This window comes from Engystomops pustulosus, chromosome 4 (assembly GCF_040894005.1).
Source record: "Engystomops pustulosus chromosome 4, aEngPut4.maternal, whole genome shotgun sequence".
NCBI classification, from domain to species: Eukaryota; Metazoa; Chordata; class Amphibia; order Anura; family Leptodactylidae; genus Engystomops; species Engystomops pustulosus.
Genome location: NC_092414.1, coordinates 215,334,318 through 215,359,068, shown reverse-complemented (window position 1 = coordinate 215,359,068; position 24,751 = coordinate 215,334,318). Strand labels below are relative to the sequence as shown.

At 43.7% G+C, this 24,751-nt stretch overlaps 1 protein-coding gene across 1 annotated transcript in view; it reads left to right on the top strand.

Annotated features, from left to right (window-relative positions):
- Positions 1 to 18,065, top strand: part of LOC140128582 (uncharacterized) — a 60,901-nt gene extending 42,836 nt beyond the window's left edge. Inside the window, exons 7-10 of the mRNA XM_072150280.1 lie at positions 13,174 to 13,199; positions 14,253 to 14,299; positions 15,300 to 15,377; positions 17,755 to 18,065. Coding sequence (XP_072006381.1) covers positions 13,174 to 13,199; positions 14,253 to 14,299; positions 15,300 to 15,377; positions 17,755 to 17,877 — 274 coding nt within the window. The 3' untranslated portion in view covers positions 17,878 to 18,065. The remainder of the gene's footprint in view (positions 1 to 13,173; positions 13,200 to 14,252; positions 14,300 to 15,299; positions 15,378 to 17,754) is intronic.
- The last annotated feature ends 6,686 nt before the right edge of the window (positions 18,066 to 24,751 follow it).

Below are 24,751 nucleotides of genomic sequence, written 5' to 3'. Positions count from 1 at the left end.
GCTGATTGGCTTACAGGTCTGCAGATGTCATTGGGGGTATTCCTTTCTCCTTCCCAGAGTTCTCTGCCCCATGTAACACGTTGTTCTCGCACCCATTTAGCTGAAAAAAAGGGGAAAAAACAACGTTGTTCCCGCGAATCAGCATAAACTTCGGCTTCGTGACGAATCTAATTTTTCCTGAAATTCTAACCGAAGTCAGAATCATTAGAATCGATTCGCCCATCTCTAGTTTTAATGCATAACCCCTGGGAGATCTGGTCAGAGGGGAACAACAAATAAAAGACTCTATGTGACACCCACTCACATTAAATAAAACATTTGACTTTAATTTGGTGAACTCACCGATTTTCAAGTGACCTTATCAGTGTCACTAACAGAAACAGGTACTTTCAGATGCCAAAACTATTGTACACATAATTTTGTTGTGTATTTTTTTGCCAAAAAAATCTGTTACCTAATACAAGTATACAAAGTTGAATGATAAAAAATACTATAAAGGCCACAATGAGCATCAACTTTTATTTTGCAATCTACAGTACTCAACATACATGAGTCAGTCAGAGTGCTTGTGTAATCTGTTTTATGTGTTTACATTTAGTTTTATCCATTGCCTTTTACTTTTGTAGATTTTTTTTTTATATAGGTTCCCCATCCTCCGCACCATTCAATGTCACACAGTCGTACAACATCACAGGACACAGAGGAGAGTCAGTGACACTAAGCTGCTCCTACAGTCCGTACATGGAGAGCGATGTCCTGGGGGTAGATATTTACTGGAGAGCGGGTAACATAAGTGGTCCATATGTCTACCACCCCTACAATGAAATGGTCCATCCCAATTATAGAGGAAGAATGGGAATAATCCGAGCAGCGGATCTCCACATACAAGGACTGGAGATGTCAGACGCCTCCATGTATTACTGCTTTGTGATGATCCGACTGTGCAGAGAAACGGGAAAACATCTGAAAATAATTCAGTATGGAGGAGGGACCAGACTAATCATTAAAGGTAAATTAACAATGTGATTTACTTTATATATCTAGATTCTAAAGTTATATAAAGTTTCATTTTTTCTCTTATAGGACATCTACCACCAGGATGAAGTATTGTAAACCAAGCACACTGACATACTGGTGTGCGCCCCCTCTGGCAGGATCCATTCTTCTTTAAGCTTCTTGTGCCCTTGTTTTTAAGAAAAAAAGTTTTTAAATTATGCAAATGAACCTGAGGGGCTCCAATCTCCATTAACACTTATAAACATCCTGCCAGAGGGGGCGCACACCAGTATGTCAGTGCGCGTTACATACCAGAGCATGGTATTCATGAATCTGGTGCACCCTGCCGGCACCTTAAGTACATAAATTGAGTTCACCAGTTTTTTTCTGGTGCACTCTGTTTAACAGGCGTGCGCAACAATTATGTTGGACTTCAGACATAAATGTTACAGCCGGTGTGAATACTCCCTAAAATGCCCCTTTAGGTGCACAGTATTGTCTTGTGGTATGAAATAGAGCAGCAACAACAATACCGGTGCAAACACTTCATAAACACATGTGCATCAGGTTTGCACATGTATTTATATGCAGTCTATGCCTGAAAACAGACACAAATTGCTTGATAAATGTCCCAATATCTGACAATTTACAAGTGGAATAATCATATTTTAGTAGGAGATATTCACTTTCCCACATTAATCCTCAGCATTTTCATAATCTATTGAATTGCTTTTTATATCCTTAATTTTGGAATCTGTAGCCATTTGGTTATTAGTCATGCTTTCTATTTCTTTGTGTGGGTAATGAAGTGGCTCTTTCTTAAGATACCTGCAAAAAATACTAGAGATTTAGTTCCCCCGCTGCCATATAGGTGGTCTATTTCAGTGCCCCCACATAGTATGAGTGTCTTGCCTGTTCTTGGGATAACACCTTGCTTTTCACTTTAATGAATGCCCTTGTCAGGGCGCGAGTCTTATGGCCTTGACAGGGCGCAAGTCTTATGGCAGTAAGTACTTAATACAGGGATTTATTAGACACCTTACCAGCGCTACAGATCATTGTACCTGTATATCGAAGACTTTATCTACCTCCTGCAGAGAAAATTAAAAATGACTGATGTGAACCAAACTTTACATCACTTTATTTTTATTGTAATTTAGAGACATTCTGATAGTTTGGTTTTTGGCTCCATGTAAAATCTGTAATATATGTGATTTTTTTCCTCTACAGAATCTACCAGTGATGCTGATGACCTTAGTCGTGTGATCATAATTTCCATTTCTGCTGCAATCTTCTTGGCTTTTTTATGTTTGGTCATCATCATCCTGAAAATAACAGGTAGGATTGTGTCTTCTATCAATGTGACCCTTCTACTTAAACCCGGTTAAGATTAAGGCTACATTCACACGACCGTATGATTTCTCCAGTCCCGTATTTATGGGCCGTAAGAGCCCGTATATACGTGACGTTTTTCATCCGTATGCAGCACGTATTTAACCCGTATTTTATACATGCCCATAGACTTTTAGGGCATACAGAACTGAAATACGGGAGAAAATAGGACATGCTCTATATTTTTATACGGCCAGTATACGGTACGTACACTCCAGTGTCAAAAACGGCAATATAAATGGTTGGACGTATTGTCCATTGAAATGAATGTGGCCGTATGTAACCCGTAAAAAAACGGTACGTATACCGCCGTTTTCATACGTCCGTGTTTTTTGCTTGACAGTTTGCTAAAAAGTCGTGACCACTGAACTCAATCCAAAGAAAAAATGCTGCCCAACATCCGACATTGAAAAAAATTATATAAAGTCAAGAAGTTCCTTTTTCAATTAATAAAATGTATAATATAGGCGCTGGAATTCTTAAAGGGGCTATTCGAGAGCTAAAAAAAATATTTGTGGCTGGGAAGGAGGTTGGTCAAAAAAAATAAACATTTACTTATCTCCGCCGTCCCTCCCGGTGTCCCGTCTCCTGTTATGAAATAAAGTGGGGTTTTTTGTGTTTTTGGATGCTTTGGATCCTTTTTTGGATTTATGGCCCAACCCAGTTTTCTTCTGTGCAACAGCAATGGCACCTATATCAGCTGATAAGAGAGTAGGGAGCTGTTACCTGCTGTTTGTAAGATTTAGATTTGATCGTATTGAACTGAGTTTCTACTAAGGGACTCAAGATATCCTGTTTTTATGCACAACATCATTATTTTGTATCGGTTCATCCTGAGCCCAAACATTTTGGCGTGGACCTAATTTACATGTATGCGCCAACATAACTGTGATATAAATCTTACAATAGTTGTGGGTCTACTGTGTCACCATCATAAGGGCGTCATTTGGCTGACCAAGTTGGTGTTCACTAGAGATGAGCAAAGCGATTTGGACAAAGTGTAATTCAATCCGAATTTTAGGAAAAAAACATTGGAATTCATTAAGAGTCATTGGGGCAGATTTACTTACCCGGTCCCATCGCTATCCCACTGTGCGTTGAGGATTCGGGTCCGGAGCGATTCACTAAGATGGTGCGTCCGAGTTCCTGCAGGTGTCGCTGCTGTGCCGAGGTCCGCCCGAGTTCACCTTCTTCTTCCTGGTGCATGTGAGTGCAACATATTTCCTTTTTTAAATTACGCAGTTTGTCCGAATCCGTCGGGTTGTCCATCGGCCACACCCCCAGAATTATGTCGCGTGCAAGCCGGTGCCGATGTGCCACAATCCGATCACGTGCGCCAAAAACCTGGGGCAATTCGGGCCAAAAGAGAAATATTCGGGAAAACCGACCAAAGTGCGGAGTTCGGACCTTTAGTAAATGAGCCCCAATGTGTGTCATTTTCCCAAAGTGTATTTATTTTTGTTGTCAAAGAGAAAGCCAAGCTCCGAACAGCCTAAAAGTTGACACTGACTGTAATCCTTATATTGCCAGGTGGGATTTGTAAAAAGAAAAATGGGTAAGTGTCCGTTTTCCTACCTAAACAATATGTTTGTACAGCTTCTATTTCTTCATCATGTGCAATAATATCAGCAGAAATATTGTGAATTACGAAAAAATACTTAAAATCACTTAAAGGAAACTGGTCAATGGTTTTTACAACACTAAACAATCGGAAGGGATATGAAATATACTTTCCAGCATTCTATTTTAGTTTAACCCCCTAAGAACCAAGACACTTTAGGGCTTCCGGAGCAAAGGGCAATAAAATCTGCCTAGTGGTTATAATTAGAGATGAGCGAGTATACTCGTCCGAGCTTGATGCTCGTTCGAGTATTAAGGTACTCGAAACGGCTCGTTGCTCGGACGAGTATTTCCCCCGCTCGAGATCGAGCATTTAATTAAACAAACACAGTGAAGAACAATGAAGAATAGAATAAAAACAGTGAACACAGTGAACACAGGATCATTTAAGTGAAGAACGCAGTGAAGAATAGATTACAGATGTTCGGCACATCTGCTTACTTGTCGGAAGATACACGCGGAACGGCAGCAGGGAGACATCGCACAGCAGGGAGACATCGCACAGCAGGGAGACATCTGGCGCAGCAGAGACACATCTGGCGCAGCAGAGACATATCTGGCGCAGCAGAGACACATCGGGCGCAGCAGAGACACATCGGGCGCAGCAGAGACACATCGGGCGCAGCAGGGAGACATCGCGCGCAGCAGGGAGACATCGCGCGCAGCAGGGAGACATCGGGCACCAGGGAGACATCGGGCACCAGGGAGACATCGCGCGCAGCAGGGAGACATCGGGCACCAGGGAGACATCGCGCGCAGCAGGCAGACATCGGGGAGACTTCAGTGGAAGAAGAGGAGCGGATCCCGGGACAGCGTATCTCCTCTCCCGACAAGTAAGCAGATGTGCCGAACATCTGTAATCTATTCTTCACTGTGTTTTTCACTTAAATGATCCTGTGTTCACTGTTTTTATTCTATTCTTCACTGTTCTTCACATCTGATAACTTGTCGGGAGATAATATACGCGCAGAACAGTGAAGAATAGATTGCAGATGTTTGCATACATCTGATAACTTATCAGAAGACATTCTTTTTCAATTAAATAACACATTTTATTCCCGAACCATGGTCCCTTTGAAAAATGCTCGAGTCTCCCATTGACTTCAATGGGGCTCGTTATTCGAGACGAGCACTCGAGCATCTGGAAAAGTTCGTCTCGAATAACGAGCACCCGAGCATTTTAGTGCTCGCTCATCTCTAGTTATAATCTTTAAATGCTTTAACATATCCAGGTAATTTTGAGAATGTTTTCTCTTCACACATTAGTGGAAATATTTGGATGATATCTTTTAAATGAAAATTTAAATGTGTCCAAAATTTTGAAAAGTTTGCACTTTAGGCTATATACAAACTGCTGTGTGGGGGACGTATATATGGCCGATGTATCTATGGCTGATATATGTCCCCCATAGACGGCAATGGGCGCACGGCACCCTACATGTGCGATACCGTACCGCTCCGTACCCTATGAAAAGATAGGACACGTACTATCTTTTCTAGGCATACGGCGCTGTGCGCCATATATCCCTATGGAAAGGGGCGGGGGTGAGCAGCGCTTACCACCTCTCCCTGGCGCTGCCGTGTGCCCGCTGTGCTACGGTACGGCGGGCAACGGCAATGTGAATGCTTCCTTAGGCTACATTCACACTGCCGTATGGGGGGGGGGCGTATATACGGCCGACGTATATACGGCCGATATACGTCCCCCATAGATGGCAATGGTCGCATGGCGACCAACGGGAGCGGTACGGTGCAGCACACGTGCGCCATATCTTCCTATGGAGAGGGGCGGGGGTGAGCTGCGCTCTCCTCCTCCTCCTCCTCTCCCCGAGCACTGCCGTTGCCCGCTACGGTACGGTACGGCGGGCAACGGCAATGTAAATGCGCCCTTACACAGTTCTTAATTCTTTGTTTTCCAAATAGATAGTCATAGCAACCAAAAACTTTATAAATAACATTTCCGGATGTCCACTTTGTGTTAGCATGGGCTTTTTATACATCCTCTCAATTTTCGAGGTTGTCATGGGGTTTAGAATTGTAATTTGTAATGTTTTGGACACTAATTAAAATTTGACCCAAAAATTTAAAACGGATTAAATGACAAAAAGCTCCACAAAGTTTGATACCCAATTTCTCCCGAATACCGATACCCCCATATGTGTTGATAAACTGCTGTATGGGCACACAACCGGGCATAGAATGGTAGGAGGCGCCGTTCAGAGCAAATCTACATTGCCACATGTTACAGGCTATAAAATGTTTCTTTTTTTGTGGGATTATTATTTCCGGGATGAGATCCGCTTTTCAGGTCCGGCTGGATTAAAGCTGGAAATACACCTGATCTTATCACAGCTGGACCATTTATTTTGTTGTTTCACTTATATACAGCTACAAAAAACACCAGAGAAATCCCTTCTCCATTTGGTCTGTCATTACGACGTCTCCTCCTCCAACTATGTATCCACAGACATCTTATGTTCCTCATTGTTCCTACATCTTGATCCCATGACCGTTTTATTGTGCTGCTACCCCGAACACTCTCCCCCAAATACTGTCAGACTGCGTTCACATGTGGCGCTTGCCTTGCGTTTAAACTATGCAAAACAATGGGTGCTCGAGCAATGTCCTCACAGCCCCCCACTAATTTTAGATAATTGTGGGTCCAACACACAAGTCAAGTTGTGCTTAGCAACTATTTAACAGAAATTATAAGAAAGGAAGTGGACAGCTCTGTTCTCTGTGTAGTGGTCAAACCTGGGTACTACAGATCACATCCCTTTCATTTGAATAGGAACTAGCAGTGACTTGCTTTAGCCACTAAACAGAGAATGGCGCTGTCCGCTTCCGGATCATTCTTTGTGCATCAGATGCTGAGAAGAGGTGATGTTTAGGAGTGTCAGATGTTGGAACCAACCAATATATTGATGACTTATTTTTTTAGGGTGTTATTGATATCTATTGACCAGAATATACCATTAAGGCAGGACACTTTTTAAAAAAATAATGGGAATCTTTTAGGGTTATTTGGGGCATTAAACTACCAACAGGGACTCATGGACCAGTGGTTTAGTGTCCACAATTGCGCTCTATGTAGTTGCATTTAAAAAAACATTTCTACTTACCTTTGTCGGGAGCTCCCACCGCCTGCGCTATGTGGCAAGCGAAGCCATTGTGGTACACCACTGCTCAATGCTGTAGGTACCGCGCATGCGTAGTGAAGACGGGATTTCATCTCAGCTTTACTTGTCACAACACAGGCAAGAGGATGCGCCGATGCAGGATCTGTTGATGTGAATCTATTGTACCTTATTGGACTCACATCTAGGTAAGTCTAAAAGTTTTGTTTTTTTCATTGAGGCTAGAGATGAGCGAACATACTCGTCCGAGCTTGATGCTCGTTCGAGCATTAGCGTACTCGAAACTGCTCGTTGCTCAGACGAATACTTCGCCCGCTCGAGAAAATGGCAGCTCCCGCCGTTTTGCTTTTTGGCGGCCAGAAACAGAGCCAATCACAAGCCAGGAGACTCTGCACTCCACCCAGCATGACGTGGTACCCTTACACGTCGATAGCAGTGGTTGGCTGGCCAGATCAGGTGACCCTGGGATAGACTAGCCGCTGCCCGCGCTGCTCGGATCATTCTCTGTCTGGATGCCGCTAGGGAGAGAGCTGCTGCTGGTCAGGGTTAGCGTTAGTGTGCAGGTAGATTACTGTTAGGCAGGAGTGATTCTCCAAGAACCCAACAGCCCTTCTTAGGGCTACAATAACGTTATACTTTTTTTTTGTTTGTTTGCTTGTGGCTGGGCTTGCTGGCACTAGTAGTGCAGCTAGTACCATATTGTGAGGAATTTGCAGGGGGACTTGCTACCGTTGTGTTTAGCTCTTAGTGACACACATATCCACCTCAAACACCAAAGTGGGAAAATTTATTAGGGGTTTGATTTCAATTAGGCACAGTCTGCCAGTTTCTTTTTATTTTACGTTTATTTTTTCATAACTCAGCGTCATCTCATCTGGCATAGTAGTGTGCTTTCATACTTGGCTAGAAAATAGCCAAAGGAGAATCCAAACGGCTTACTTACGCCTACAATAGCGTTATATATATTTTATTTCTGGTTGATCTGCTGGTGGCTGTACTTTCTGCAGTGCATGTACTAGCCAATTGTGAGAATTTTGGAGTGAGACTTGCGACCGCTGTGTTTAGCGCTTAGTGACGCACATATCCATCGCAAAGACCGAAGTGGGATAATTTATTAGGGGTTGGATTTCAATTAGGCACAGTCTGCCATTTACTTTTTATTTTACGTTTATTTTTTCATAACTCAGCGTCATCTCATCTGGCATAGCAGTGTGCTTTCATAGTTGGCTAGAAAATAGCCATAGCAATAGGATAGCATCGTTTGGTTTTAAAAACTAAAAAACACAAAAAAAAAAAAAAAACACAAAAAAAAAGTAAAAAAAAAATTAAAGTTATAACTTTCATTTTCAAAATGTTTAACCCGAGGGCTAGGGGTAGAGGACGAGGGCGGGGACGTGGGCGTCCAACTACTGCAGGGGTCAGAGGCCGTGGTCCTGGGCGGGGTGAGACACCACCTGCTGATGAGGGAGCAGGGGAACGCCGCAGAGCTACACTCCCTAGGTTCATGTCTGAAGTTACTGGGACTCGTGGTAGAGCACTGTTGAGGCCAGAACAGTGCGAACAGGTGATGTCGTGGATTGCCGACAATGCTTCGAGCAATTTGTCCACCAGTCAGTCTTCCACGCAGTCCACCCATGTCACCGAAATCGGCACTCCTCCAGCTCCTGCACCTCAGCCTCCTCCCCCCCAGTCTGCCCCCTCCCAGGAAAATTTGGCATTTGAACCGGCATACTCTGAGGAACTGTTTTCTGGACCCTTCCCACAGTCACAAACCACTTGTCCGGTTGCTGCTGAGCAATTTTCCGATGCCCAGGTTTTCCACCAGTCGCAGTCTGTGGGTGATGATGACCTTCTTGACGTAGTGGCAGAAGTGTGTAAAGAGGTGTCCGACGATGAGGAGACACGGTTGTCAGACAGTGTGGAAGTTGTTGTCAGGGCAGGAAGTCCGAGGGGGGAGCAGACTGAGGGATCGGAGGATGATGAGGTGACAGACCCAAGCTGGGTTGAGAGGCCGGGTGAACACAGTGCTTCTGAGACGGAGGAGAGTCCTATAGCAGAACAGGTTGGAAGAGGCAGTGGTGGGGCCAGACGGAGAGGCAGGGCCAGAGCAGGTGCATCAGCGCCAAATGTGTCACGTAGTGAAGCTCCCGTGGCGAGGGCTCCCGCGGCGAGGGCTAGATTTTCAGAAGTCTGGAGGTTCTTTAAGGAAACACCAGATGACCGGTGGACTGTGGTGTGCAACCTTTGCCAAACCAGGATCAGCAGGGGTTCCACCACTACTAGCTTAACTACCACCAGTATGCGCAGGCATATGAATGCTAAACACCCGAATCAGTGGCACCAAGCCCGTTCACCTCCGGCCGTGCACACCACTGCTCCTTCCCCTGTGTCAGCTGATAGTCAGCCCCCTGCCCAGGACCCTGGCACAAAAACCCCATCGTCGCCTCCACGATCCTCCACAGCATCCACCAGCGTTCAGCTCTCCATACCCCAGACGCTGGAGCGGAAAAGAAAATATAGTGCAACCCACCCACCCGCACGCCCAAGCCCTTAATGTCCACATCTCCAGATTGCTTAGCCTGGAGATGCTGCCCTATAGGCTAGTAGAGACCGAGGCCTTTCGCATCCTCATGGCGGCGGCCGCCCCTCGGTATTCAGTCCCCAGCCGCCACTACTTTTCCCGATGTGCCGTCCCAGCCCTGCACCAGCACGTGTCAGACAACATCATCCGTGCCCTGACCAACGCCGTTTCTGACAAGGTCTACCTGACCACGGACACGTGGACGAGTGCTGCCGGGCAGGGCCACTATATATCGCTGACGGCACATTGGGTTAACTTGGTGGAGGCTGGGACCGAGTCTGACCCTGGGGCTGGTCATATACTGCCGACGCCGAGGATTGCGGGGCCTACCTCGGTCCAGGTCTCAAAGGCCTACTATGCCTCCTCCCACCCCTCCTCCACCTCCTCCTCCGAACTACCATCCGTGGGCATGGCGCCATCAGTCGCTAGCTCTAGGCACAGCAGCAGTGCCGTCGCTAAGCGACAGCAGGCGGTGCTCAAACTGCTGAGCCTAGGCGATAAAAGGCACACCGCCCAAGAACTATTACAGGGCATCACGGCGCAGACTGATCTGGGGCTGGCACCGCTGAACCTGAAGCCAGGCATGGTTGTGTGTGACAACGGCCGTAACCTGGTGGCGGCTCTGCAACTCGGCAGACTGACACATGTGCCATGCCTGGCCCATGTGTTAAATCTGATAGTTCAGCGTTTCCTCAAGACATACTCCAATCTGTCAGATTTGCTCACGAAGGTGCGCCGCATCTGTGCGCATTTCAGGAAGTCCAGCACAGATGCTGCCACTCTCAGGGCAGCGCAGCGCCGCCTCCAACTGCCCGCTCACCGACTGTTGTGCGACGTGCCCACGAGGTGGAATTCAACATTAACAATGTTATCCAGAGTTTACCAGCAGCGCAGAGCGATTGTAGACTGCCAGATGTCAACTTCCACCAGAACTGGCAGTCAGGTCAGTCAGCTTCCTCAAGTCTACAATGAGGAGTGGACGTGGATGTCTGATATCTGTCAGGTGCTGAGTAACTTTGAGGAATCAACACAGATGGTCAGTGGTGATGCCGCCATCATCAGCCTCACCATCCCGCTGCTTGGCCTGTTGAAAAACTCTCTGGTCAGCATGAAGTCGGAAGCTTTGCGCTCGTCACAAGAGATGGGGGAAGAAGATTCCCTTGTTGATAGCCAAAGCACCCTTAGGTCTGTTTCTCAGCACATATCGGAGGAGGTGGAGGAGGATGAGGAGGAAGAGGAGGAGAATGTTGGCGAGACAGAAGAGGGGACCATAGTTCAGTCCTTCACTGTTCAGCGTGTATGGGCAGAAGAAGAGGAGTTGGAGGAGTTGGAGGAGGACGAAATGGACAGTCAGGCCAGTGAGGGGAGTGAATTCTTGCGCGTTGGGACTCTGGCGCATATGGCAGATTTCATGCTAGGTTGCCTATCCCGTGACCCTCGCGTTCAAAGAATTTATTCCAGCACCGATTACTGGGTATTCACTCTCCTGGACCCACGGTACAAGCAAAATCTTTCCACTCTCATCCCTGGAGAGGAAAGGAGTGTGAGAATGCATGAATACCAGCAGGCCCTGGTGCACAAGCTGAAACAGTATTTCCCTTCTGACAGCGCTAGCGGCAGAGTGCGTAGTTCTGCGGGACAAGTAGCGAGGGAGAGTAGGCGAGCAGGCAGCTTGTCCAGCACTGGCAGGGGTACGCTTTACAAGGCTTTTGCCAGCTTTATGTCACCCGAGCAAGACACTGTCACCTGTCCCCAGTCTCGGCAGAGTAGGGCTGATCTTTACAGAAAGATGGTGAGGGAGTACGTAGCTGACCATACCATCGTCCTAAATGATCACACAGCTCCCTACAACTACTGGGTTTCAAAGCTGGACATGTGGCACGAACTGGCGCTGTACGCCTTGGAGGTTCTTGCCTGCCCTGCCGCTAGCGTCTTGTCCGAGCGGGTTTTCAGTGCAGCTGGCGTACACGCCTGTCGACTGACAGCGCTGACAGGCTGACGCTTATTAAGATGAATAAAGCCTGGATTTCTCATAATTTCCAATCTCCACCAGGTGAAGGAAGCTCAACCTGAATAATTTATGCACTCCTCCTCCTCCTCATTTTCCTCCTTCTCCTCCTCTTTGTACACTAAAGCAGAGGAAACTGGCTATTTTTTGACAGGGCCCACTGGCTCTAGCTATAGTACTTTATGCATTTAATTTTTCTGGAGGGCCACCTACCCGGTCCTCTGTTTTAAACAATTTTTGGGAGTGCCACATACAGGCACTCAATCTATTCAATTTTTCTGGAGGGCCACCTACCTGCTCCTCTGGTTTGAAAACTTTTTTGGACTGCCACATACAGGCACTCAATCTATTTCATTTTTCTGGAGGGCCACCTACCTGCTCCTCTGGTTTGAAAACTTTTTTGGACTGCCACATAAAGGCACTCAATGTATTTCATTTTTCTGGAGGGCCACCTACCTGCTCCTCTGGTTTGAAAACTTTTTTGGACTGCCACATACAGGCACTCAATCTATTCCATTTTTCTGGAGGGCCACCTACCTGCTCCTCTGGTTTGAAAACTTTTTTGGACTGCCACATACAGGCACTATCCAAATTAAATTGTCTCCATAGCAGCCTCCACACGTTGTCTCCATTGCTACCTCCAAAAGTCGTCCATATAGCTGCCTCCATACATCGTCCCCTTATCAAACGAGGTGTGTCAGGCACAAATTTGGGTTGTTTTCATGGATTCCACATCAAAGTTGTTAACTTTGTCGCCACCCTGCTGTGTAATCCACAAAATATACTGGCAAACTTTTATCATGTACCGATATTATTTGAGCGCTTCTTGCTCACCTCCTTTGGTTCCTCTCTGCCACCCATTGGTTTGAAGCCTGAGTCCATTTAGGGTATGTCGCCATGACACTCTCTAGCCTGCTGCCGCTGCCTCTGCCTCTGCATGCCGTCCCCTATAGTGTCAGGGTCAATTATTGGATGTTTTAGATGCTATCTAGCTTCATTCTGTCACTCTGTCATGGCCATGCTGTTGCCCATAATTTTGGCATAATGGTGCGATTAAGCAGCCTCAGAGGCATCCATGCATGCTGCCCCTGCTGTTTCCTGTCCATTTCCGTGGTGTTTCCATCCTTTTCTGAGGTTCCCAGGTGTTTGGCCAAGCTTCCCTGTGCAGAGCCTTGGTCCCCTTGAAAAATGCTCGAGTCTCCCATTGACTTCAATGGGGCTCGTTATTCGAGACGAGCACTCGAGCATCGGGAAAAGTTCGTCTCGAACATCGAGTACCCGAGCATTTTAGTGCTCGCTCATCTCTAATTGAGGCCATGGAAAGCTTTCTTATAGGTCGGTTTGGGACCCTTATTAAAATACATAATTTCTCTACAGTAAATTTTTGTTAATTATTTCTCATTATATTTCTTGTGACATTGTTTCATTTTTCTTGATAGATCTGAAAAAACTAAAATGGAAAATGGTAAATACAATTCAGTTTTTTTAGAGCTAATTCATACAATCCATCCTAGAGCTAAAATTTCTACAATTTCTCGTAGATAAAATATAATTTTAAGTTTCTTTTGAAAGAAAGAACATGTTATACACATATCCAAACTTTTCTTAATAAGAAAAGTTTTACATTTTAAAAAGAAATTATAAAAATTTGTGCTTGAATACAATTCATTTTCATTGCAGAATCCTGAATATATTTTTTACTTTTTATATATATATATATTCAGGTTCTCTATGTTCTGTTTTTAAAACATTGTTTATCTTCTTGAGGACAATTTTTACTCTATTTCTTTATTCTTGATTTTTTTCTTCCACGCTTCCCAAGAACCATAGTTTTTGTTTGTTTTTTTAAATTTCATTCATTTGTTTTTGGGTTTCTTTGGTTTTTGGTTTTTATTACTGTACAGCCCTAATCATACGTTTCCTTCATCTAGAGGTCAGTGTGATTACACTGCTTCCAATATTTTATGTTTCCTTTTATTTCAATATGCTTTTAACTTTTCATTCATTTTTATTTGATTTATTGGGTGCAGGACAATTGTCCAAAAACATTAAGTTTTTGGACAATTGGACAATTTTGGACAATTTATCAGGGCTTGTTTTCTGGCATACAGGGCCTGAAATAATTGCTATTTCCTGTGCAATGGCAGAAATTATGATTACTTCTCTCTTTAAGCCACCTCCAAACCAATGAGATGTGCAGGGTATAAAGGGGGTGTGGCCGGCGGTGGCGTGGGCTGGCACAAGGCGTTCTTCATCCGAGTCTGCGCATTAACTATACTTTGCACTTGTTCATGGGCTCAGCATAAGGTACATCTGTATGCCAGGCCCTTCTGGAGCCCCCTAGTAAATTTGGCTTGCCAGAAGGGGGGATTACATTATACACTGATACACCTAGCCCCAGCATATGGTAAATAGACCCCATTGTGTTTCATTTATTTTTCTGTGGTCTCTGTACTGGATAAAACCTTTTATATTTTCTTCTAATTTTCATACAAATTATTTCTTCCTTGATTTGCAGAGAAATTACCTTTAGAAGAAAGACCGTACTGTGAGCTCTCCCCAAAGGTTAGAAGTTGGATTACTCTAAATTATTGAGTAATTGTCTGGAATATATAAACCGGGTCTTACTTTCATCCTTCGTCAAAAACATCAACATTTTAGCCCATTGGTAAAATAATTTTTTTTTTAAGGGAAAAACCATAATTTGAACAACACATCATGGGGCACTTGTATCCTAAAACTGATGTGGGGCACCTGTTTGTTTGTTTGTTTGTTTGTTTTATTTTAACTTTTCACCTCCTTAGCTTTATCTGATTTTCTTCAGGTAAATTGTGCTCACATTTTTTATCTCAATTTTTATAAAGGAGAATTCTTTTGCCTGGTCTAGACTGGGCACATGTTCCTAAGTGCAAATTATGGTGGAAAAGTCTGGAACTGGAAGAACTGCAAAGACAAATATGGGGCAAACCTGGTTTCCCAGTATGCAGTGTGCATGAAAAAGTTAAACATTTCTCTCCAAAAATTGCAAAATTAAGAGAAAAACATGCAACCCCCACCACATGTGCTATAAGTAAAGGGAGCAAATCAATGGGGCAGATTTACATACCTGGTCCATTCGCGATCCCGCGGCGCGTTGCCCGACGTGGATTCGGGTCTGCCAGGATTCACTAAGGTTGTGATCCCGATATCTCCCCGCTGCATGTGAGTGCGTGTCTTGCGACACAAATCGTTTTTTAAATTCTGCGGTTTTTCCGAATCCGTCGGGTTGTCCGACGGCCACGCCCCCCGATTTCTGTCGTGTGAAAAACCGGCACCGATGCGGCACAATCCGTTCGTGTGCGCCAAAACCCAAGGCAATTCGGCACAAAACCCTCGCAAAACGGAAATATTTGGGAAAACCCAACCGAATCGTGGCCGCAGGACCCTTAGTAAATGAGCCTCATTGTCTTGATAATTAAGTGAATCACCACATTCATTTCTGTTGGCACTGGTGGGTGGAGGATGTGGATTTTCCTTTGTAATTTTTTTTTACTAATGTTATGTTATGTATGTTATGAATTTCTAGACAAAAGAAAATAACAAAACAGAATCTGAAGAAGAAAAGGATGAGCCGAGGAAGAGAGAAAGAGAGGAAGAGGAAAATGTAAGTGCGGGAAGGTCCAATGTGCAGTAAACCTGACAACGCGTCCACCTCAGTATCTTCTTTATTTTTATTTTTTTTTTATTGATTTTCAAAAAGTTACATACAAAGGGTTAACGTTGTTTACAAATTCTCATCGTAAGCGTACATTACAATATGTATCGATTACATACATTTTATAACCATATGCTATAAGGCGTCGTCGGGTGTGGGTGGGGATGAGGGATGGGTTGGTTTATGTGGAGGAGTAAATGTCCTTCTGTTTCTTCTAACCGAAACTTGACTTGTGTCGATGGAAGGAGGGGCTTCCGTTTTCTTAGTCCTTCATCTCACTTTCTCTGGATCAACTGGGACCCATTTTATTTTACTGTGAATACTACAACTTTTACAAACAGCAGTAAAATAGAAAAACTTGTTTGGAGAACTTTAGTTTGTTACAAATTTTTTGAATATTTTGTTTTGCTCTTTTTCTCAAGCAAAAAAAGTCACACAGATAAATGAAAAACATTAATGATGTAGAATAATTTAGTCTTAGGAGTCCATGGAAATTCACTATAGTACATAGTGGGTGACATCATTTTGGTGACACTGAATATTATACAGAACAAGAAACTTTTTAGGAAAAACTTTAGTATAAGGAGTAATGAAGAAAAGGACACAAACATCTTAGGGACCCGTAAGAAGGAAAGTGAACTGACCCTCTTACCTCTCATGTGGAGTTTGGTGGCCACTAGAGATGAGCGAGCACTAACATGCTCGAGTGCTCGTATCGAATAACGAGCCCCATTGAAGTCAATGGGAGGCTCGAGCATTTTTCAATGAAAGAACACTAAAGAAGAACACATTGCAGATGTTTGCAGATGTTTTCACTGAAAGAACACATTGAAAGAAGAACACATTGAAGAACACACTGCAGATGTTTCCGTACATCTGCAATGTGTTCTTCACACACATTGGGGCACATTTACTTACCCGGCCCATTCGCGATCCAGCGGCGCGTTCTCTGCACAGGATTCGGGTCCGGCTGGGATTTAAGATGGTAGTTCCTCCGCCGTCCACCAGGTGGCGCTGCAGCGCCGAAAATAATCTTAACGCCCCGGAATGCACCATCCCATAGAAGGTGAAGGTGAGCGCTCCCCAAGCGACACATTTTCGGTTTTTAAATGCGGCGGTTTTTCCGAATACGTCGGGTTTTCGTTCGGCCACGCCCCCCCCATTTCTGTCGCGCGCATGCCGGCCCCGATGCGCCACAATCCGATCGCGTGCGCCAAAAACCCGGGGCAATTCATGTACAAGCGGCGCAAATCGGAAATATTCGGGTAACACGTCGGGAAAACGCGAATCGGGCCCTTAGTAAATGACCCCCATTGTTCTTCACATACTATTGTGAAGAACATCGTTCTGCACGCGTGCCTTCCGATAAGTTAGCAGATGTACGGAACATCTGAAATGTGTTCTTCACTGTGTTCTTCACTTAAATGATCCTGTGTTCACTGTTTTAATTGTATTCTTCACTGTTCTTCACTGTGTTTCGTTAACTAAGTGGTCGATCTCAAGCCAGAGAAATACTCGTCCGAGCAACGAGCTGTTTCGAGTACTCTAATACTTGAACGAGCTCATCTCTAGTGGCCACCCTTCATTCAAGTCTATGGAAAGAACAAAAAGATGAATGGACCTGATGGGGGAGTGGTCACACAAAAACAGAAAACTGTCCCTTAGGCCAGGTCGCTTGAATGGGGTCAAGATAGATGTGGGTTCCAGAGGTGGGAAATGCGCCCATCATATATTTATTCCTATGGAAAAGCCATAAATATTAAACATGACAATACCCCTTTTAGTGATCCCAGATGGATTTAGGATGTATCTTTATATATGATTCATCTTGTCAATTTTTTTCTTTCATCTAGTCATTGCATATCCTCCTTTACATCCACAGCGGATCAATGATCTTGATTTGGGCCCCTTCCACACTTATTATGATGCCTTCTCTTCAGAGTTTTTACTTTGTCTTTTGTATTTACTCTGGTGACTCCATTGCAGTGTTGTTGAACGGACCTCCACATTATCACTATGTGAGGAGACCGGACGCAGTTATAAATTAAATCCCCTCTAACAATCAGCATTTGTCTTCTAAAACGTAGATGAAACTCTCCATAATTTCAATGTGGGAAACTTAAACAAATGCTGTAAAAATTATTATAATAATTCACACTTGTCACTTACTAATCAGCTTATCAATAAAAGGAACCAACCTGATGCTATTTGAAAGAAGAGATTCTCATATTTAATATGGTACCAGAACTGTGGCTATAGCAGCCATAGAGACCATGTCTTTATTCTGCATTTAAAGACTATTTTGCCTATTATTTTATTTCTCCAGGAGAACGTTCTTTATTCTGAAATAAACAAGAGCAAACTGCAACAGAGAAACCCAACATCAACCCAAATCCCGGAAGAACAAGTTGTACAAGAAGATGTACCTTCTTGTGGCTTGTCTCTATAATAACCCAGCTTGTCCTGTTTGGTCAGCTTCCCACGTAGGCACACGATCCAAAGTAAAGGAGAAAAGGGACGTCAAGTAGAGAAGGATGTGCCGATGAATATGCCGAGGGCGTATCGGAAGTTTGATGGTCAATATCTGAAGCCCAGAGAGGCAACATCCCCCAAAGTACTTTGCATAGTCATTTGCATATTTTTAAAATCTATTTTTCATCAGGATCTGAAACAGAGAAGAGGATCAAACAGGTATGGGTGGGTTATTGACGAGACAAGCACCAAGAAGGTACATTGTATTTGTGGGTCGTGATAGATTCCCCTCGACATTTAGATTGTTTATACTGTACATTTTATACTTCAATTCTTTCAATTTACTTCTAATTAGATTAATTTTTTAAAATTTTCATTTAGTTTAACAATTGATACTTCTTTGATACATCTTCAAATTATAGTTTTGAATGTATTATTTGTTTTTGATAGATGCAACTGTACAGGAACTTAAAAAGACACAGAAAAATCCAAATTTAAAGCAAAGTTCCCCATTTCCTATTAGTTTATGGACTGGAACTTTTCCCCCTATTGTGCGATCATTGTCTAATTATGACAATTCGCATTGTGGCACACGCTACTCACTACTTACCTAGCCTATACTACATAATGTAAGGCTATTTCAGCCTTACACATAAGGTATCTGCCTTAGGATATCTCTTCCGATTCCCCAATACACATGCATTCTTAGTGTTGCTGAGCATTGTGTGGGTGTGGTGGAGTTGGGGGAAGACAAGGAGGACCAATATACTTTTCGGAATCAAGTCCGACTGATATCAGCAAGTTCAAACCTTAAAGTTACAAAACTTATCTAGGGTCAGTACAAGAACCTAATAGGGTCACCGATATAGTATTTACCCCAGTAAAGTTTATTAAAAAATACCAGGACCCCACATGACCTCCTAGGAGCAGAACTCAGGACTTTCTGTTATGTCCCATGTCCTCCTAGCTTTCGACATATGTAGGGGGCCAATATTGTGTGCATGTTCTTCCATTGTAACCACTTCCTGTGACATTCCATGTCCTGCTGAGTTCCGGCAGATAGAGGAGGCTGAGCACTGACTAATGTCTGAATGCCCCCACTCCTGTAGCAGTAGTTTGAGGGGGTTTGTTGATACCCTTTTTTTTATTTGCAGACAATAATTCCTGCATGGACCCCTAAATCTCCCAGAAGGCAGCAGGACATGGAACAAACCTTTTTTCACCTCCTCCGATTAAAGTGATAAAATGTTTTTCTTAAGAAAACTACAGAAAAATGTGTGTAACGATAATGTAATAGTGTATTACATTCTTCTATACATTAATAGTTGATATACTCTACAGCTAATAATTTGAAAATGAGTCAAAAAGATTTTGCTGTGGTAAGAAATATGCCAAACATACCAAAATTCTAAAAATGTAAAGATTAAATAAAACTTTCACGCATATTATAAATCTTTTTATTTCTTTTTAGAAAAGAATAGAACATGTGATTATGGAGTATTAATTTAGTAAAGGAGCTTCTCTTTGCCTTTCTCCTGTAGTGAGCAGTGTATCCGAAAAATTCTTAGGTTCGTCCACTACAGACAGATAAGGAGGCTAAAGTTTAACTGTTTCCATATCAAGAACATATAATCCTTAATCATTCAGCTCTCTGAGGTCTCTGAGGACTATCCAGGAACTGCTTGTAAATAATTAAATCATAAGATGCTTTTTTATGATTATTAGGCTCCTTTGTTTGTCTGCTGTCAGTGTTCTTACCTGCTTCGAACCTCGGATTTTGGTACCAGGCTGCTATATTTTTGTTATATTGTCTTGGACACTGTATATACACACTAAACCTACTCAAAACACAAACACCAGATATACACAAAAACTATATTGTTGAAAAAGCATGTAGCAAAAAAGTTTTATTAATCAAATGAAGTACCATAAAAACATACACAATCAAAAGTATGAAACAAACATTTTTTTGGGGGGGATAACAACTAATACTGGACAGGTTACATAAAACATTGAGGTGGCATAGTGATATGAAATTATTAATACGCAATGGCATATATTCTATCTCCTGGGCCTATGGGGAGACTGTGATACAACACAGGCACAGACATGGTAACAGGATCTGATGTAATAAATATCTATATAATTAACAATGTAAATGTTTACCTAGGTACCAGGATACAAGTAGCCACCAGGATGCACAAGTACCCCGACGCGCGTTTCGGCACGCTGCCTTCGTCAAGGGGTATTAACACACAGACAAGGGAAAACCTTTTAAAATACCCAGTAGCCAATGAGTGCAAAGAGCAACACAATATCCACCTGATTATAATTTGCCTCTGATTGCTTACTATGGGGGTCATTTACTAAGGGCCCGATTCGCGTTTTCCCGACGTGTTACCCGAATATTTCCGATTTGCGCCGATTGTACCTGAATTGCCCCGGGATTTTGGCGCACGCGATTGGATTGTGGTGCATCGGCGCCGGCATGCCCGCGACGGAAATCGGGGGGGCGTGGCCGAAAAAAAACCCAACGTATTCGGAAAATCCGCCGCATTTAAAAGCCGAAAATGTGTCGCTTGGGAAGCGCTTACCTTCACCTGGTCCAGCTCGGTGCATTCCGGCGCGTTCAGATGATTTTCAGCGCAGCATCGCCACCTGGTGGACGGCGGAGGAACTACCTTCATAAATCCCGGTCGGACCCGAATCCTGTGCCGAGAACGCGGCGCTGGATCGCGAGTGGGCTGGGTAAGTAAATCTGCCCCTATGTGTTGTAGTGGGGCGCATGTGGTCGGCAAAGTCCCGCCTCCGGGTTCGGAAGCCGTGGCGGTCACCTGACCATGTCACGATCATGTGACCATGATCATGTGACCGTATGGCGTCACGATCTAAGTTACGCTTATCGCGGGATTACGGAGCCAGGGCCGAAAGTTCCCCAACACATGCGCACAAAGATCAACATATCGGGTAAAACATCCCGCATGTTGTCAGGAATATGAAGGTGTTGCTCCTTGTTTTTAAAGTGCTAATTTTCATATAATAAAGTGACAACGATAAAGGGGTGTCACCTGTTTGTTTGTATTAGGGAAGGGGACAAAACAGTGGGACCATAATTGGTTACATAAAGGTCGAAATGCATATATTTATATAAAAAAAATTTTTTTATATCTATATTTATAAAATAACACCTATGGTAGTATTAAATACAAAATCCATATTGATCATGGTACATATATATAATTTCTGTATAAAAGCACCTATGGTGACATTATATAAATGTATACTGATATATGTGCAATAAAGCAACATATTAAACATACTAGACAACAATTACATCATAGTGTGATTTAGACAAATATGACACGTGTGATAAAATGTTGTATGATGTGGTTGCATATGTGACATAGTTACTAACAACTAATAGCAAATTCACTCTCATTGGGATGTATTAGGCCTGAACCTTAAAACTCACACGGTAAAATGTTTTTTGTGAAAGGTGTTGAAAACAATGAATTTGTGAATGTGCAAGTGACCCTGTGTAGGAGGGACACATCGGTGTTAGTGTCTTAAAGTGCTAGTGCAGGTATGACCCTGAATGTACCAAATTTCATAACGTGCCAATGCAGGTATGTCCCTGAATATGCCAGAATTCATAACAGTGAATATGCCATTGGCTTACCAGTGTACATACACTCACCGGCCACTTTATTAGGTCCACCTGTCCAACTGCTCGATAACACTTAATTTCTAATCAGCCAATCACATGGCGGCAACTCAGTGCATTTAGGCATGTAGACATGGTCAAGACAATCTCCTGCAGTTCTCCCGAGCATCAGTATGGGGAAGAAAGGTGATTTGAGGCCTTTGAACGTGGCATGGTTGTTGGTGCCAGAAGGGCTGGTCGGAGTATTTCAGAAACTGCTGATCTACTGGGATTTTCACGCACAACCATCTCTAGGGTTTACAGAGAATGGTCCGAAAAAGAAAAAACATCCAGTGAGCGGCAGTTCGGTGGGCGGAAATGCCTTGTTGATGCCAGAGGTCAGAGGAGAATGGGCAGACTGGTTCGAGCTGATAGAAAGGCAACAGTGACTCAAATCGCCACCCGTTACAACCAAGGTAGGCAGAAGAGCATCTCTGAACACACAGTACACCGGGTGCCACTCCTTTCAGCTAAGAACAGGAAACTGAGGCTACAATTTGCACAAGCTCATCGAAATTGGACAGTAGAAGATTGGAAAAACCTTGCCTGGTCTGATGAGTCTCGATTTCTGCTGCGACATTCGGATGGTAGGGTCAGAATTTGGCATAACAACATGAAAGCATGGATCCATCCTGCCTTGTATCAACGGGTCAGGCTGGTGGTGGTGGTGTCATGGTGTGGGGAATATTTTCTTGGCACTCTTTGGGCCCCTTGGTACAACGCCACAGCCTACCTGAGTATTGTTGCTGACCATGTCCATCCCTTTATGAGCACAATGTACCCTGTAACATCTGATGCTACTTTCAGCAGGATAATGCGCCATGTCATAAAGCTGGAAGCATCTCAGACTGGTTTCTTGAACATGACAATGAGGTCACTGGACACAAATGGCCTCCACAGTCACCAGATCTCAATCCAATAGAGCATCTTTGGGATGTGGTGGAACGGGAGATTCGCATCATGGATGTGCAGCCGACAAATCTGCGGCAACTGTGTGATGCCATCATGTCAATATGAACCAAATCTCTGAGGATCTTCCAGCACCTTGTTGTATCTATGCCACGAAGAATTGAGGCAGTTCTGAAGGCAAAAGGGGGTCCAACCCGTTACTAGCATGGTGTACCTAATAAAGTGGCTGGTGAGTGTATATTTAAGAGAGGACATTACACACATTTAGTCCCTATTTTGTTGCCATGAGATAATGGCATGCCTATGTGAAAAGGTGAAATTCTTAATGACAGTTTCCTCGGTTTGGTGGATCAATTGCATCATTTCTTAGTGATGGAGTGAGAAAGTGCAAGGGGAGAGGAAGGTGATGGGGAGAAGGGCATGTGTGGGGGGAGTGAGTGTGCAAGCGGGGGTGAGGTGCAAACGTGCTTTTGGCGTGCAAGAAAGGTGACGAAATGGATGCAATTGAACCTAAAGGCCGAGGAAAGATGGTGAGAAGTGACCTAACATGAAGTACATTGTATCACATTGAAGGTAGATTGACATTACATGTATTGTTGTTCCATATGCATTCTATAACAAACAATAACACTAGATACATTATTATTCCATATGCATTCTATAACGACCAATAGAAACACCGCAAGGTTGTGTCAGGACTATGTTGGTTAGATGATCTACTACAGAGGTGTACACTGACCATTAGTCCCCACCGCTGACTTATCATACAGTATGCGGTGAATTCCATTAAGTGTTTTAGCGAGTATACTTATGTTGCAAGAGGATGTTTCATCATGGTGGTATACTGGTATCATCTATGGATCTCCGACTTCCAATTTACTCTGATGCTTCATTGTTTATGCAGTACTTCCTGTTCTTCCTGTTCTTCAATTCAAGGTATGCCTCGGAGTAGGGATGAGGGAGTTTAAGTGTTAATATCAATGATATGGTCTTATGGCTAAAGGGTAAGAAGAAGGGAAAAATATATAACAGTTAAAATCAACATCTAAATAACTAATAACAAAATGATAAACTAAAATAAAGATAAAAACCCATCTATCTGCATGGGATCAGAGGAATGGAGCGAAGCTGATGGACTCATTGAGTCCATGAGGGTTAAGTGTATCCAAAACCCAGATCCACCTGGACTCACATTGTGATAAGAAATGGGGCCACCCCTAATGTTGTTCCTAATGTGGTCAATGCCACATACTGGTAGGAGTCTTGAATCACAGTTGTGGGCGTCCCTAAAGTGTTTGGCTACCGGTAGACCATCGGTGCAGAATTCCATACTCTTTGCGGCTTGTATCTCTTACATGTTCCCTGGTTCGCACCTTTAGCTCCCTGGATGTCAGGCCGATGTAGATTTTTCCACAGGGGCACGTAGCGTGGTAGATCACCGCTTTCGTTTTACAAGTTATGGAATGTAGAATTTTATATGTTTTTTGTCCCGAAGAGTCGACAAATGTGTCGGTTCTTATTATATTTGGGCACGCCACGCAATTGCCACAGGGTTTACATCCCATTTTGGTCCCCTAGATTTTGAAAAGGGATTTATTTCTTTCTTCTCATAATGGCTCTTTACCAGGTGGTCTTTTAAATTTCTTGCCCTTCGGGCCGTAATGCCTGGTCTTGATGGTAGGTATTGAGCCAGAACCCTATCGGATCTTAGTAGGGGCCAATAGTGGGCAAGTATATTTCTCATGTTCCCCCATTGACAATGATAGTTAGATATAAACCTCACCTGCCGATTGTCTTGTGTTTTTGGTTTTGGGTAGAGAAGTTCCAATCGTGATGTGTTTTTGGCACGGATATATGCTTTCCTGAGGGGGCGCTGACTGTAGCCCCTGTCACGAAACCTTTTTCTTAATTCGTCCGCTTGCCTCTTAAAGTCCTCTTCGGATGAGCATATTCTCCGTATCCTTAAATATTGACCGGTCGGTATCGCGTTGATTGTCTGAGATGGGTGTGATGATGATGCATGTAACTGACGTATCCTTTCGATGTACATCTGAGTGGAGAAACCCAAATTCATTACGACTTAATGAGACGTCCAGGAATTCAACTCTATCTCTACTGATATGATGAGTCAGTCTGATATTAAAGTCATTTTGATTTAGTCTTTGGATGAATGCCTCCAACTGCTGGGTCGTACCCTTCCAGACGACCAGGATGTCGTCGATGTAACGCGCCCATAAAA